Source organism: Oryctolagus cuniculus, chromosome 7, assembly GCF_964237555.1.
Source record: "Oryctolagus cuniculus chromosome 7, mOryCun1.1, whole genome shotgun sequence".
Classification (NCBI taxonomy): Eukaryota; Metazoa; Chordata; class Mammalia; order Lagomorpha; family Leporidae; genus Oryctolagus; species Oryctolagus cuniculus.
The window spans coordinates 85,024,836-85,041,857 of record NC_091438.1 but is presented as its reverse complement, the minus strand read 5'-3'; the positions used below and the strand labels follow the sequence as shown (position 1 = coordinate 85,041,857).

The following is a 17,022-nucleotide window of genomic DNA, read 5'->3' as shown; positions in this document are numbered from 1 at the left end:
GTTACCTTAGTTAAGTGCTTATTTGTTGGAGTATTTTCTTCTGTGCAAAGACTCAGACAATGGAACCTACTATCACAGTACTCTTGATTGAGATGAGACTAAATGAGATGCCATAAATAAAGTTGGCAAAATTAAATGCTTAGGAAGTATTGTTAGGTCTCTTTCCCTTATGACACCAGTGCCTCAATACTAATATTAGGTTGGTCACATTATTGGTTCCATTTGTTATTTATTGAGTGCCCAACACATGTTGGATACTGAAATACAAGAGGGAGAATAATACAAGCCATAGGAAATGCCCCTCTCACCCCTGTCTCCCTGGGTCTTGTGAGGTTGTTAGTATGACCATACACCTACAGTAACTTTAATTTACTGCAGAAATTTGGGCTGGGCCTCTACAGCTATTTTAACTTTTAACTTTTACTGTACTATTATAAAGTCCCCAAATAAAACCTTTAGAGACAGGGAGTTACATTTAAAATCTTCTAATTTCTTAGGAAGTCTTCTGGCTTCTTCACTGTTGGACATCCAGACTTGATGTCTGAAAGGATCTGTGTTCCTCTATAAGCCATGTTTATTGAACCCAAAAAATTACTAACAAAGTTGGGAAATGTTAGGAAATTGAGACTCCAGTTATTCTCACTATATGATATTGTCTACTAATTATAAATGATACTACCCAGGAACCAGTAGCACCTTCTGAAGTGTTTTGCTCATGTTGATTTAGTTTTAACTACAGTTACCACAAACAGGTACTCTGATTCTCCCCCATTTCATGGAAAAGGAAAGTGATTTTTAAAGTGTCTAAGTAAAGCAGCTTGCTTCTAGTCATATCAATCTAGAGGGCTAAGATTTCAACCCACACAATCCAAAGCCAGGAGCCAGGAGCTTCTTTCAGGTCTCCCACACAAGTGCAGGGGCCCAAGGACTTGGGCCATCTTCTACTGCTTTCCTAGGCCATAGCAGAGGCTGGACTGGAAGTGGAGCAGCCTGGACTCGAACCGGGGCCCATATGGGATTCTGGCATGCAGACAGTGGCTTTACTTACTATGCCACAGCGCCAGCCCCAAAACTTCTGTTCTTAACCCCTTCCTCTATGGTTACATGTCTAACTCTGAACGTGATCATTATAAGCAGAGGAGTAAGAACCTAAAAAATTCATGAAGTTACTGGAAACCAAGATCCTAATACTTATTTTATCTGTTACTCAACCTTTTTCATCACCCACATGCACATTTTTTCTTTCTCTTAGTTAATGTAATGGACAGGATGTTTATCCCCCTCAAAACTCACATGTGGAAGCCTAATCCCCAATGTGAAGGTATTTGGAAGGTAATTAGATCGTGAAGGTGGAGACCTCATGAATTGGATTCATGCTCTTATAAAAGAGACTCCTGGAACAGATGTTTGGATCCATGGTTAAGATGCTTCTTGGGATACCCATATCTCATATTGGAATACTTGGGTTCAAGTTCTAGCTATACTCCTCATTCCAACTTCCTACATAAGTGCATCCTGGGAGATAGCAGGTAAGAACTCAAGTAGTTGGTTCCCTGCCACCCACATGGTAAACTTGGACTGAGTTCCTGCCTCTTGGCTCATACTGTTATAATAGAACTATATGCACTCATATAGATATGCTTCTGTGTTAACTGTTTTCTTAAAAATTTGATTATTCTATAAACATTAAAAAAGATTTTTTTTCATAAAGTGTGGAGAAGGGAACTAAAATGATGATTTATTTTCATAGTGTGTGTTTGCAAATTAAAATGGCCTTGGGGCCGGCACTGTGGCTTAGCAGGTAAAGCCGCTGCCTGCAGTGCTGGCATCCCATATGGGCGCTAGTTTGGGTCCCGGCTGCTCCACTTCCGATCCACCTCTCTGCTGTGACCTGGGAAAGAAGCAGAGAATGGCCCAGGTCCTTGGGTCTCTGCACCTCGCGGGAGACCCAGAGAAGGCTCCTGGCTCCTTGCTTCGTATTGGAACAGCTCCTGCCGTTGCGGCCAACTAGGGAGTGTACCAGCGGATAGAGGACCTCTCTCTCTTTCTCTCTCTCTCTCTCTCTCTCTCTCTCTCTCTCTGCCTCTCCTTCTCTCTCTGTATCTCTGACTTTCAAGGAAATATTTTTTTAAAAATGGCTTTAATTTAAGGCAAACTCTGCAAATTCTCTATATATTTCAGATATTTCCAGATATTGCCATCATATTTTGACAAAAAATATCTTGGAATACCAAAGCATGCCTGGGCTTGATTTTACCACTAAATATAAAAATCCCAGTGTTGTAGGATTTCAAAGGAACCTAGCTTTCTTCCAAGCTAAGACAATCCTGTTGAAAAATGATGTTCTGAAGATGACAGATATCTTGATGTCCTAAAACTGGCCTTAGAAGTTGAAAATCTGCTTTTAAAATTTCAGGAAAATCATGTGATAATCATTAGTAATCACTCACCTTTGGACCTGGTAATCCAGGTAGCCCAGGATTTCCATGTGGCCCTGGTATACCCTACAAATAGTGAAAAAGTCAGCTTATTCTTAGAAGAGACACAAATAGAAATACAAGTATTTTAACATTCAAATCAATATTTAAAAATGTAATTTCATTAAAACAAATGCTATAATTTTTAAAAAGCTCTTTATTTTTTTTGTGATCTTAGCTATTTTAATTTTGGAAATAATAGCTACCACTAATTATACAGCAGAACTGTGGTTTCCATCTTTTGCTTCAAAACACTGTCTCAAAGTGTTTACTTCCTTTACTTATCACTTCTCTCTGTAGCCACAGCATACTGCTCAGTGCTACTTCTAAAAGCTGTATAGAGGAAAAGTCTAAAAATAACAAGTGCAATTGTTTAGTTTCTCTTCTCTCAACATGTATTGTCTCTTCATGGATGTGAGTTTTGCTTATGCTATTGTATACACCTTAAAGATTTCATTTACTTTGCCCCCTACACCAACCCAAATCATCCTTCAAATCTCATACACGATATCTCATATATGATGTCCTACCATATTTTTGAAACCTGCCATACCATCAAGAACTAATTTGTTTCTCCTATTTCCATATAATAACTGCATGTAAAATGCATTTGTCAATTATATATTGCATCAGAACATTTCTTATACTTCTCTAATAAGTTGCTTAAATATCTCATTGCTATTTTACCTATTAATGACACATTTATTTAGTCTAAGATTATAAACTATTTGAAAAGAAACTTTTTTTTGTTTTACTAATGTAGTGCTTAGCACATATTACCCACTTTGCAAATTGATTCTATTTGCAAAGTACCTACAATGTAACAGAAACTACATTTTTTAAAATATTTCTCATTACTAATCCCTATAACAATCCTGCCAGCTGGTTATTTTTAGTCCCACTTATGAACAGGGATGTTTAAGACCTCTTGGGCCATCTTCGCTTTCTCAGGCACATTAGCAGAGTGCTGGATCAGAAATGGAGCAGCCAGGTCATGAACTAGTACCCATATGAGATGCTAGCATCACAGGCAGCAGCTTTACCAGCTATACTTCCACGCTGTCCTCAATAAAGTTATCTTTTAAGTCAATGTTTTCATGGATTTTTTGATTGACGTATCCCCCCACCTATGTGTTCTTCACTTAAACCTTCATCTTAACCGATAACACATAGTTAATAATTATCTATTTATCTCTCCAATTCTGAATTAGTGAAGCAGAGTATGTCAGAAATACATGGATGCCAGCAATGCATATATTGAAAATATCTTTAGCAATATGAATACTAAAGAAAAACAGTTAAATTTCATGGCATGTCATTGGTAACATTTTAAAATTAATTTTAATAAAGTAGATGCAAAAAATTATAGAGATTAGGGGCCGGCACTGTGGCACAGTGGCTTAATCTTCCACTTGCAGTGCTGGAATCCCATATGGGTGCAGGTTCTAGTCCCAGCTGCTCCTCTTTCTGTCCAGCTCTCTGCTATGGCCTGGGAAAGCAGTAGAAGGTGCCCAAGTCCTTGGGCACCTGTATCCATGTGAGAGACCCAGAGGAAGCTTCTGGCTCCTGGCTTCGGATTGGCTCAGCTCCAGCCATTGTGGCCATTTGGAGAGTGAACCAATGGAGGGAAGACCTTTCTCTCTCTCTCCCTCTCACTGTCTGTAACTCTACCTCTCAAATAAATAAATAAAATCTTTTTAAAAAAGTTATGGAGATTAGTAAATCAGCTGTTGATACAGAAGTAAGGGCCTTAGGTATGAAGTGTTATTCATTAAAGCTCAGTAGTACAACAGCAAGCCAGGAAAACATCTCCAGGAATAATGAATATTAATCAACATTTACAATTTGAAGTGTGATAACTTCTTGTTGCCAACCAGGATGAAACTTTGAGGGCGGGGGATATGGAATTGAGCTTCTAAAGTAGATAACTGATTGAAGGGATGAAATTAGGAACACAAGTGACATGGTTAGTCTTGAGAATACTACTATTTTTTCCATAAAGAAAGAATTGAACAAATGAAAATCGGGGGGAGGGTACAGGTGCAGGAGAGAATAAGCAAAGGAAACAGCTCTATCATGAGAATAGATGGAGATTTAGAATGGATGCTGTTGGGATAACAGCCTTAGCAGGGGACAGGGAACAGAATTAGTGCTATATGGATTTAGCCCCTCAAAAAAGAGCATCTAAGTTTTCTCAGAGAGGCAGAAGGGTGGGAATGGTGTGAATACTAGGTGATAATGGGCAAAGTTTAGAAACAATAGCTGTAGGGAGCCCAGAGGAAATTCTTCATGGACTTCAAATGGTTGAAAGTTTGATATGAAAATGAACAACTTTAAGCAGTAATTTTGCTTTATATTATTTGTGTGATAAAAATCAGGACAAAAAGAAAGTGGATTGTATGAAGGATATTTCATTTGTCTTTATAACACAATCCTCTTTTTCTAGTTCACTCAATAAAGATTTTGTAAAAATCCACATTTGTTTTTAGATTTGAAAGAAACTAATTCCTCATAGCAATAAATCTTTTGTTGGACTTGTGTGAGAAACTACTGCTGATCCTGAAGGTAGCTTTTCCCCTCAGGGCAAGTTGTTTTATAGTCAATAGCTCCAGTATTTTCCATTATGTAATCCAGAAATGCATTACTCTAATGCAGCCCAATCCTCTTCATTTTCCAAATGAACCTCATGTTGGACTATTGAGATCTCTTAAAAACAATGAATAATGTTACAAGTAGCACCAGAACAGTCACTAATCTACAAGTTTGATGATCTTTCTTGAACGTGTTCCCAGAGAATGCTTTGGCTGTGTGTATGCACTCATATAAACAAGGCTACACTTATTTTTAAGCTCCTCATGAATTGGCAAAGGTTGGGCCAAGTGTGAAGATCCAGGCAGCTTTCCAAAGGAAGAACACATTTTACAACTAGAAAAAACATACCAGAAAGTTACTAATTCTAACAGCAGGAAATAGGTCTACTTACCCGTGGACCTCTCTTTCCTGATGGACCAGGAATACCTGTGGGACCAGGAGGACCCTTGGAAAACAAATGACAAGACATTAGGCTTGATAGTAGATACACCATTTCTCAAAAGCCTTAATACAATTTCCAGCCCAGGACAACTCTTTCAGGACCCAGCTCCCAGCTGATGATGATTTTAAAGTAACAGGAATCCCCTTACCCTAATCAGTAGGGATTACTTGAAACAAGAGTCCTCTTTAATCTGGCCAGAAATGACAGCAAGAAGGTAATGACTTATGGCTATAGCCACTGTATCTGTTTTTACAGAGACTGTAACCAGTAGTTTTGTGGGTAATTTTTTACCTAAATTTACTTTTACTACTGAAGGAGGAATTCATTTTAGGATTTGGAGACCAACTGTAGGTTTTTTTTTTTTTTCAAATACATTTGCAATGAGGATTTGACTTGAAAAGTGAGTGTTCTTTTAGAACAGTTACACCAAGGATCTTTGTAATGTGTTAAACTGTTAGAGTGGGGTCCTTCTTATATATCCTACAGTCATTCTGTTTTATTCCAAATGCAGCACTCCAGGTCACTCATAGGTACTTGGTTTATCAAACAAAATATGAAAGCAAACACTGATCAACTGCTCAAGTGTTCTCAGTTGTTTAAATGTTACTTTTTGAATATATCAAGTAAGAAACTGCTTCTTTACTTCCTCATATAATGTTTTATGCTGTCTTTATTTACTTTAATTGTGGAAGAATAAGTACAAATTTGTGATTATTACCCAAATGTTTAAGTAAAAGTTTAAAATACAAGCACTAGCCTCATCATTAACAAGTAGTATAACCTAATTGTAAAGGCTATTATGGAACTGCCAATGTGACCACTTTTTAGCCTGAGTTTCAAAGGAGAAGGGGAATTGATTGGTTTGAAAGTGTCATTCTATTAAAAAACACAAGATAGGAGCCGGCGCCGCGGCTCAATAGGCTAATCCTCCGCCTAGCGGCGCCGGCACACTGGGTTCTAGTCCCGGTCGGGGCACCGGATTCTGTCCCGGTTGCCCCTCTTCCAGGCCAGCTCTCTGCTGTGGCCCGGGTGTGCAGTGAAGGATGGCCGAAGTCCTTGGGCCCTGCACCCCATGGGAGACCAGGAGAAGCACCTAGCTCTTGCCTTCAGATCAGCGTGGTGCGCAGGCCACAGCGTGCCAGCCATGGCGGCCATTGGAGGGTGAACCAATGGCAAAGGAAGACCTTTCTCTCTCTCTCTCTCTCTCACTGTAAACGAGTAAGTTAGTAGAAAATAATAGTATGTTTCTCATTCTTCTTAATATTAACTACTCAAAATATTCTCCCTATTGATAGCAGTCATTTGCAGTTTCATATATTTATATTTCAAATTGTCCTTATTTTACATTAATTGTGTTTTTCCTTCTCTTAACCCTCTAATGTGAAAATTCTCAAATCTTTCTAAATTTTGAGAGAGCAGTACTACAGTTGACCTTCTGTTTCTGAAGTTCTACATCTGTGGATTCAACCAACTGTGAATGAAAATACTCAGAAAAAAAAAGATTACTTTTGTGCTGAACCAGTACAGAATTTTTCTTACCATTATTTCCTAAACAACCTCTACTTATACCACATTTATATTGTATTAGGTAACCAAGAAATTGTTTAAAGTTTAGAAGAGGATGAACATAGATTGCATGCACATTCATCCTTTCTTCTTTCTTTCTTTCTTTCTTTTTTTTTTTTTTTTTTTTTTTTTTAGACAGGCAGAGTGGACAATGAGAGAGAGAGAGAGACTGAGAGAAAGGTCTTCCTTTTTGCTGTTGGTTCACCCTCCAATGGCCGCCACGGCTGGCGCACTGCGGCCGGCACCTCACGCTGTTCCGAAGCCAGGAACCAGGTGCTTCTCCTGGTCTGCCATGCGGGTGCAGGGCCCAAGGACTTCGGCCATCCTCCACTGCACTCCCGGGCCATAGCAGAGAGCTGGCCTGGAAGAGGGGCAACTGGGACAGAATCCGGCGCCCGGACCGGGACTAGAACCCGGTGTGCCGGCGCCGCAGGCGGAGGATTAGCCTAGTGAGCCGCAGCGCCGGCCACATCCTTTCATAAAAAACAATTGAACATTGCAGATTTTGGTGTCTGGGGGAATCCTGGAACCAATCTCCCACAGACATTGTGGGATGATTTATCCTCTTCAACCCCAAACTAAGGCATTGTTCTTCTGAGTTGTTCATACACTTTGACAGCCACTATTATATCACCAGCTTCAATCAGACATTGACTGAAGATCTAATTAAGACCTGAAACTCTGAAACTACCAGAAAAAATATAGAGCACACAATTAAAGACTTTGGCAAAAGCAATGTGTGTATACATTTTTGGATAAGAACCCCAAAGCAGAGGCAATGAAACATAAATGGACAATTGGGATGATATCAAACTAAGAAGTCCTTGCACAGAAAAGGAAACAATTAACAGTGAAAAGATAACTTACAAAATGGGAGAAAATATTTGTAAACTATTCATCTGATAAGGAATTTATATCCAGAATATATAAGGAACTCAAAAAACTCAACAACAAAAATAATACAATTAAGAAATTGGCAAAGGATTTGAATAGTTCTCAAAAGAATACAAATGGCTTACAAATACATGAAAAAATGCTCAGTATCACTACCATCAGGGAAATGCAAATCAAAAACACAATGAGATATCATCTCACTTTAGATATAGAGAAGAGACTGAAGAGAAATCACACTAAAATATTAGAAATGAAGAATTCAATATGTCAAATATAAAATACAATAGAAAGCATCAACAATAGACTTGGTGAGAGAGAAGAAAAAAATATTGAAGCTAGAAGACAAATCCTTGGGAATATGGGAATATCTCAGAGAAAAAAAAGAATTGGACAAACTGAAGATAGTGTTCAGGATTTATGATTTATGGGATACTATCAAACAACCACATACACATCAGGAGTTCTTGAGGTCATGGAAAGAAAGAATGGATTAGAAGGCCTATTCAATGAAATAACAGCAGAAAACTTCATAATTTGGAGAAAGAAGCGATATCCAAGTACAGAAAGCACAAAGAACTCTAACTAGATGTGATTGGAAAAGATCTTCACCATCGCAAATTATAGTCAAACTTTCAACAACAAAACAAAGGAAAGACTCTAAAATGAAACACTAGATTAGCTCCAGAGGATCCCCAATTAAACTAACAGCTGATTTCTAATCAGAAACCCTATAAGCTTGGAGAGAATGGAGGGACACAGTCCAAGTCCTATAAAAAAGAAATTGTCAACTCAAAATACCCAGAACAGCTCTCATTTATTAATGAAGGTGAAATAAAGACACTCCAAATCAAATAGAAATTGAAAGAATGTGTCACCACTTGTCCAGCCTTACAAATGATTATTAAGGATGTGCTACACACAGAGAACAATAATCACCATTATGAAAGAATGTGAGGGCAGAAAATCTTCTAGTAAAAGTAAAAAGGGAATCCAAAGCAAACAAATAGGGATATGTATGAAGAATGATAGGACCAAACCATTACTTATCAATAATAACCTTAAAAGTCAATGACCTAAATCCTCCAATTAAAAGATACAGACTGGCTGAATGGATTAAAAAATAAGACCCATCTGGGGCCAGCACTGTAGTGTATCAGGTTAAGATGCCGCCTGCCACACCAACATCCCATATGGGCACAGGTTCAAGTCCTGGCTGCTCTACTTCCAATCCAGTTCCCTGCCAATGGCCTGGGAAAGCCGCAGAGCTTGGTTCAAGTGCTTGTGCCCTGAACCCATTTGGGGAACCTGGAAGAAAATCCTGGATCTTGGGGTCGGTGCCATGGCACAGTAGGTTTATCATCCACCTGCGGTGCCAGCAGCCCACATGGGCACTGGTTCTAGTCCCAGATGCCCCTCTTCCAATCCAGCTCTCTGCTATGGCCTGGGAAAGCAGTAGAAGATGGCCCAAGTCCTTGGGCACCTGCACTTACATGGGAGACTGGGAAGAAACACCTGGCTCCTCCTGGCTTCGGATCAGCACAGCTCCAGCCATTGCAGCCATTTGGGGAGTGAACCAATAGTCGGAAGACCTCTCTCTCTGTCTCTTCCTCTCACTCTCTGTAACTCTACCTCTCAAATAAATAAATAAAATCTTAAAAAAAAAAAAGGAAAAGAATATCCTGGATCTAGGTTTCAGTCTGGCCTAGCATTGAACATGTGGCCACTTGGGGAGTGAAGCAGTGGATGGAAGACTTCTATGTCTCTCTGCCTCTTCATCTTCCTCTCTCCCTCTCAGTAACTATGCCTGTTAAATAAATAAATAATTCTTTTAAAAAAAGACCAATCTATTTGCTGCCTACATGAAACACAGCTCACAAACAATGATACATGCACACTGAAAGGGAAAAGATGGAAAAAGATATTCCATGCTAACAGAAAACAAAAATGAGCAGATGTCACCACCCTAATTCAGACAAACTAAACTTTAATACAAAAAGCTTTTTTTTTTTTTTTTTTGACAGGCAGAGTGGACAGTGAGAGAGAGAGACAGAGAGAAAGGTCTTCCTTTGCCATTGGTTCACCCTCCAATGGCCGCCGCAGCCAGCGAACTGCGGCCGGCGCACCGCGCTGATCCAATGGCAGGAGCCAGGTACTTATCCTGGTCTCCCATGGGGTGCAGGGCCCAAGGACTTGGGCCATCCTCCACTGCACTCCCGGGCCACAGCAGAGAGCTGGCCTGGAAGAGGGGTAACCGGGACAGAATCCGGCGCCCCGACCGGGACTAGAACCCAGTGTGCCGGCACCGCAAGGCGGAGGATTAGCCTAGTAAGCTGCGGCACCGGCTTTTAAGAGAGACAACGGCATATGTAATTGATTAAGAGATCAATTCAACAGGAACATGAGACTATAATAAATATGCACCCAATGCCAGGGAACCTGGCTAATTATTTAGAAAAGATGTTAATAGATCTAAAGGGAGATACAGACTCAATACAATAGTTATCCAGACATCAACACCCCACTTTCATCAGTGGGCAGATCAACTAGACAGAAAAGTAACAAAAAAACACAACAAACCTACTCTACAAAATGGGCCAAATGGACCTAACTGATATCTATAGAGTATTTAATCCCATAGCTACAAAATGCACATTCTTAAAAATCAGTGCATGGAACTTTATCTAGGATAGACCATATGCTAGGACATAAAGCAAGTCTGAAAATTTTTAAAAATTTGAGATCATATTGCATATCTTTTCTGACTAAAATGGAATTAAGTTGGAAATTAACAACTTAAGAATCTGTAGAAAATATGCAAACACATGGACACTGAACACTGCTCCTAAATGAACAATCAGTAATAGAAGAAATCAAGCCCGCACCACGGCTCACTATGCTAATCCTCCACCTTGCGGCGCTGGCACACCGGGTTCTAGTCCCGGTCAGGGTGCCGGATTCTGTCCTGGTTGCCCCCCTTCCAGACCAGCTCTCTGCTGTGGCCAGGGAGTGCAGTGGAGGATGGCCCAAGTCCTTGGGCCCTGCACCCGCATGGGATACCAGGAGAAGCACCTGGCTCCTGCCATTGGATCAGCGCGGTGTGCCGGCCGCAGCGCGCCGGCAGCAGCGGCCATTGGAGGGTGAACCAACGGCAAAGGAAGACCTTTCTCTCTGTCTCTCTCTCTCACTGTCCACTCTGCCTGTCAAAAAATTTAAAAAAAAAGAAGAAATCAAAAGGAAAATTCCTGAAATTAATGAACATGAGAATGCAACATATCAAAACTTATGGGATAGAGCAACAGCAGTATTAAGAGGAGAATTTACAGCAATTAATGCCTACATCAAGAAATTGGAAACGTATCAAATTAATGAGCTATCAATGCATCTTAAGGACCTAGAAAAGCAATAATAAACCCAACCCAAAAATAGTATAAAAGAAATAATTAAAATCAGAGAGGAAATCCAAATGGCCAGTAGACACATGAAAAAATGTTCAGGATCACTAGCCATCAGGGAAATGCAAATCAAAACCACAATGAGGTTTCACTTCACCCCAGTTAGAATGGCTTACATACAGAAATCAACCAACAACAGATGCTGGCAAGGATGTGGAGAAAAAGGGACACTTATCCACTGTTGGTGGGAAGGCAAACTGGTAAAGCCACTATGGAAGACAGTTTGGAGAATCCTCAGAAACCTGAATATAGCACTACCACAGGACTCAGCCATACCACACCTTGGAATTTACCCAGTGGAAATTAAATTGACAAATAAAAGAGCTGTCTTCACCTCAATGTTTATTGCAGCTCGATTCACAAAGACATGGAACCAACCTAAATGCCCATCAACAGAACACTGGATAAAGAAATTATGGGATATGTACTCTGTGGAATACTATACAGCAGGTAAAAAAAACGAAATCCGGTCATTTGAAACAAAATGGAGGAATCTGGATAACATCATGCTGAGTGCAGTAAGCCAGTCCTTGATCAGTGTCAACTAACTGAGCACCAAAAAGGAAACCTGTTGAAGTGAAATGGATACTATGAGAAACAATGACTTGATCAGTGCTTGTCCTGTCAAGGAACAACTTAATACTTTATCCCTTTTAGTATTTTTTTTGTTCTACTTAATACTATTGGTTGAACTCTTTAATTAGCACACAATTATTCTTAGGCATTTAAATTTAACTGAAAAGTGATCCCTGTTAAAAATAAGAGTGTGAATAACAGAGGGAGGAGATGTACAGTTTGGCACATGCTCACTCGGACTTACTCCTAATGGTAGAGTTAGAAACGTGCCAGGGGATTCCAATTTAATCCCATCGAGGTGGCATGTACCAATGCCATCTCATTAATCAAAGTGATCAGTTTCAGTTTTGGTTGATCATAATGATAGGGTTAAGTGTCAAAGGGATCACATAAACAAGACTAGTGTCTGCTAATACTAACTGATAGAATCAAAAAGGGAGAGAATGATCCAACATGGGAAGCGGGATACACAGCAGACTCATAGAATGGCAGATGTCCTGAACAGCACTCTGGCCTCAGAATCAGCCCTTAAGGCATTCAGATCTGGCTAAAAAGCCCACGAGAGTATTTTAGGCATGGAAAGCCAAGACACTCTGGAAAAAAAAAAAAAAAAAAAACAAAAACTAAATGAAAGACCTCTGTGAGTGCTGTGAGTGAGATCCGAGCAGAAAGAACAGGCCATCAAAGAAGGAGGTACCTTTCTCTGAAGGGAGGAGAGAACTTCCACTTTGACTATTGCCTTGTCTAAATAAGATCGGAGTTGGCAAACTCAAAAGGCTTCCATAGCCTTGACAGCTCATAACAACAGCCTCGGGTGATTACTGACGTCATAAATAAGAGTGTCAATTGTTAAATCAACAACAGGAGTCACTGTGCACTTACTCCCCATGTAGGATCTCTGTCCTTAATATGTTGTACTAGTGAATTAACGGTAAAACTACTACTCAAACAGTACTCTATACTTTGCATGTCTATATGGGTGCAAAATGTTGAAATCTTTACTTAGTAAATACTAAGTAGATCTTCTGTATATAAAGATAATTGAAAATGAATCTTGATGTGAATGGGATGGGAGAGGGAGTGGGATATGGGACGGTTGCAGTTGGGAGTGAGGTTATGGGGGGAAAAACTGCTATAATCCATAAGTTGTACTTCGGAAATTTATATTTATTAAATAAAAGTTAAAAAAAATTGGCAAAGGACTTGAACAAGCATGTGGCTAATGGACACATGAAAAAATGATCAGAATTATTAGCCATCAGGGAAATTCAAATCAAAACCACAATGAGGTTTCACATCACCCCAGCCCAGCCCCAGCTGTTATAGGCATTCAGACAATGAACTACCAGATGAAATACCTACCTTCCTTGCTTCCTTCCTTCTGCCCTCCCTCCCTTCCACTTTTATCTCCTTCTCCCCCCTCCCCTACCTCCACTGTAAATAAAATGCATATAAATGAGAAAATATTTTAAAATGAAGAAAAAGAATTACTCCATGCAACACAGAAACAGTTCAATCAATATAGTTCACTATCTTCTAACTATTTCAAGATGACATTTCTCTAAAAGAAGGAAGTTTGAAGAAAAGTTACAAGAGATGAAAAGAACAATGAAGGTAATGCATTGTGAAGCAGAACTTCAGCAAGATATGAAAGAGCAAAAAAGAAGCCATTATCAATGAAATTCATGTCAGAATCAGCAGCAACTATTAAAATACAAGTGAAAATTCAAAATAGGTGTATGGATGCAGAATAAATGAATCCATACAAAATGAGTTGAAAAAGAGCAGTCACAGTGATATGGTTATAGATAAGATAATAAATATATCTACATTAAAAATGACATTCGACATATGGAAATCAGTGTGCTTGAAGAATACAGAAAAACAGAACAAAATCTTTGAGGATATAAAGGGAGATTTTCCTATAATAAAAATAATTTTCTGTGGCCAGCGCTGCGGCTCACTAGGCTAATCCTCCGCCTTGCGGCGCTGGCACACTGGGTTCTAGTCCCAGTCGGGGCGCCGGATTCTGTCCCGGTTGCCCCTCTTCCAGGCCAGCTCTCTGCTGTGGCCAGGGAAGTGCAGTGGAGGATGGCCCAGGTGCTTGGGCCCTGCACCCCATGGGAGACCAGAATAAGTACCTGGCTCCTGCCATCGGATCAGTGTGGTGCGCCGGCCGCAGCATGCCAGCCGCGGCGGCCATTGGAGGGTGAACCAACGGCAAAGGAAGACCTTTCTCTCTGTCTCTCTCTCTCACTGTCCACTCTGCCTGTCAAAAAAATTATAATAATTTTCTGATCAAAACAGTACTAGGAAAAAGCGATACAGAACTGGGTAATTTTCATGAACTTTAAAGATGGTAAACAAATTGTGTGAGTATACAAAGAATTGCATGGATATAGTACACATTTCCTAGAAATGGGAAAAACCAAACTGGTCTCAAACTTACCACAGAAATATCCATTTAAAAGCAGTGAAACAATCCCCACAAATTCATCACGTTATTACCAATCTTACTCCCTCATTAGTGCTCTAAAATCTACCTTTAATCTTCTATCCTGTACAGAAGTTCAACCATCACTTTCCCTACTTTTGCTCAGTTTTTATTTTATTTGCTTTCTCTGTATTTTTGAGCACTATTAATTACTTTCTTCTCAAACCTCTCTTCTTTGGCTTTTGTGAAAGTATACTATTCTTCTCTCCATTTTCCACATCACATTTCTGTTTTTCTCTTCTATAACAAAAAAGCAAACTTTTCTCATTATTTGACTCTTTATCATATGCAAAACTCCTTTCTTTGAAAGTATTATCCTACCGTGTATCTTCAACTAATGATATTAATGGGAAAACTCCCAAATCCAGATACCTAGCCTTGATCTCTCTTCTTCATTTCAGCTTCTGTAACTTCTTCAGTAGCTTACTGAGCTATCAATAGTTACTTAAATGGTTTAACCTAAATGCTTTCCTCCTCTAAAATTTACTTCCTCTTTTAATAACTTTTAGTAATGGTATCAACAGCCTCTCAATCTGCAGGCTTAAAATATGATTCTCATTTTCAATCCTCTTCCTTTCTCCTTGGTCCCTAGGTTCATCAAATTTCCTAGTCTGTCAAATCTTGTTTGAAAATATCTCTTGAAGTCAATCTTTCCTTAGAATTTTCACTTTGGCTAACATATATAATGGCCTAGTCCACTAACACCATATATTACCAAGATGGTGACAGGAGCTTTCCAACTATTCTGCACATTGCTCCCAGACTGACTTTCTCACTAATACACATCCTTAGAACCTTCAAAAAATCCCCCAATGAGAACTAGATAAAGTTAGAACTATCCATTTGACAAGCTTCTCCACAACCTGACATCATCTAGTTTGGGTCATGATTTGACAAACACCATTCACCCTAATATTATGAAATTGTTTGGGTTTTAGATGTAGAAAACCTTGGTTTAAATTTATCGGTATCATTTATCAACAATGTTTTTGTGAGCAAGTAAATTCACTCCTCTGGGCTTCAATTTCTTCACCTAAAAAATGAATTTAATAATGCTAACCTTACAAAGTTCTTTTCAGATAATGTATATGAAGGATGTGGTAGGACATCTTTCATGAGGTATAAACTTATTAACTACTATGCTATTTTCCTGATGTAAAAAAACCCCTCCAATCAATTATTGAAATTTTACTAATTATTTGAACATAGTTTACAAACTGTTAGTCTATAAAAACCATCCTGAAGAGCTCAGCTTTTAAGAGATCTCTCATAAAGATTCACTTAAAAACAATTATTTTTCTTACTTTGAATATCTCTACCCTATACACGTAGTTTGTATCTCCCTGCAGCATTTATCTTACTTTATAGAGAGATATAAATGTACTTCCTTTATCCCCCATTACTGAAATATAAGCTTCTGAGCAATGACTGTGTTATAATTTTTGTTCCTGCTTGGCACATAGCAGAGACAAAGAATATATCTGTTGAATATATTGCCTCACTTACCAATATTCAATGACTACTTTTGGATTTGTAGAACAAATCATTTCTTATTTTACTATACTGTCTATTTCTGAAGCAAGTAAATAGTTTCCCTAACTATTTGTTTAATATGATCTGCCTAATGATTTAATTTTACTATCAAAATGTTGATCATTAATTGTGATAGCTCAAAAGAGTTTATTTTCCAATAATATTATATTCTTCAGATTTTCTATTAAATCTCTAACCATTCTTTGTAATAAGACTTGCTCAATGCCTATAAATAATAACCACAAAAGAAACACAAGCTAAGAAAGTGGTATCTTCTCCCATTCTGTTTTCTGTAACTAAAACAATGACTCAAATTTTATTTTTACTGAATAAATATTTTAAGATATATTTTAGTCTACTTGCAATTTTGAAAAATATTAATTTCTAAATACATGAGTAAATCCTTAAAGGTATACAAATGTAAAAGGCAAAAACAATTGTTCTAATGTTGTGATTTGATTAGCTTTAAGTGGTTTTTAAATGATTTGAGAAATATTTTAATGCTGATCTCTAATTGTACCCATAACTAAAGAAACAGAGGAAGAAAAATTAAGCTTATTATATCACAGTTTTGTTTACATGTTATTACATACGTTGCTTGGTTGTTTTTTTCCACTGAATGGACTGACAGATTATTTTTGTATAAGGCAGGTGGAATATTTCTTTAAACCATAAAGGCAGTGAACCATATTTATATACAATGAAATATGTTACTCTTGATGGAAATGAAGGTATTTCACTTAGAATGATAATGTCAGGGATTTATTTTCCCCATTAGTGACTCACTTCAACATAATTGTTATCTAAAATAAACTTTACACTTTATTTAATCTATTTGATGCTATTTGACTGAAAGTATATTTAATTGATGCATTAAATATGTTTTTTAAATTTTTTACTTATATGAGAGAGAGTTCAGTGTTCCTAGCCACTGCTACACTTCCCAAATGCATGCAACAGGCTGAGGCTTGGGCTGGAATGAAGCCATGAGTCGGG

General features: G+C 38.5%; 1 protein-coding gene across 8 annotated transcripts in view; it reads right to left on the bottom strand.

Annotated features, from left to right (window-relative positions):
- COL24A1 (collagen type XXIV alpha 1 chain) overlaps positions 1–17,022 on the bottom strand; it is a 419,676-nt gene that overhangs the window by 367,080 nt on the left and 35,574 nt on the right. For all 8 annotated transcript variants that reach the window (XM_070078137.1, XM_070078144.1, XM_070078142.1 and 5 more), the window contains exons 5-6: positions 5,461–5,514; positions 2,451–2,504 (exon numbers count right to left, since the gene is read on the bottom strand). In XM_070078137.1, the coding sequence (XP_069934238.1) occupies positions 2,451–2,504; positions 5,461–5,514 (108 nt within the window). The remainder of the gene's footprint in view (positions 1–2,450; positions 2,505–5,460; positions 5,515–17,022) is intronic.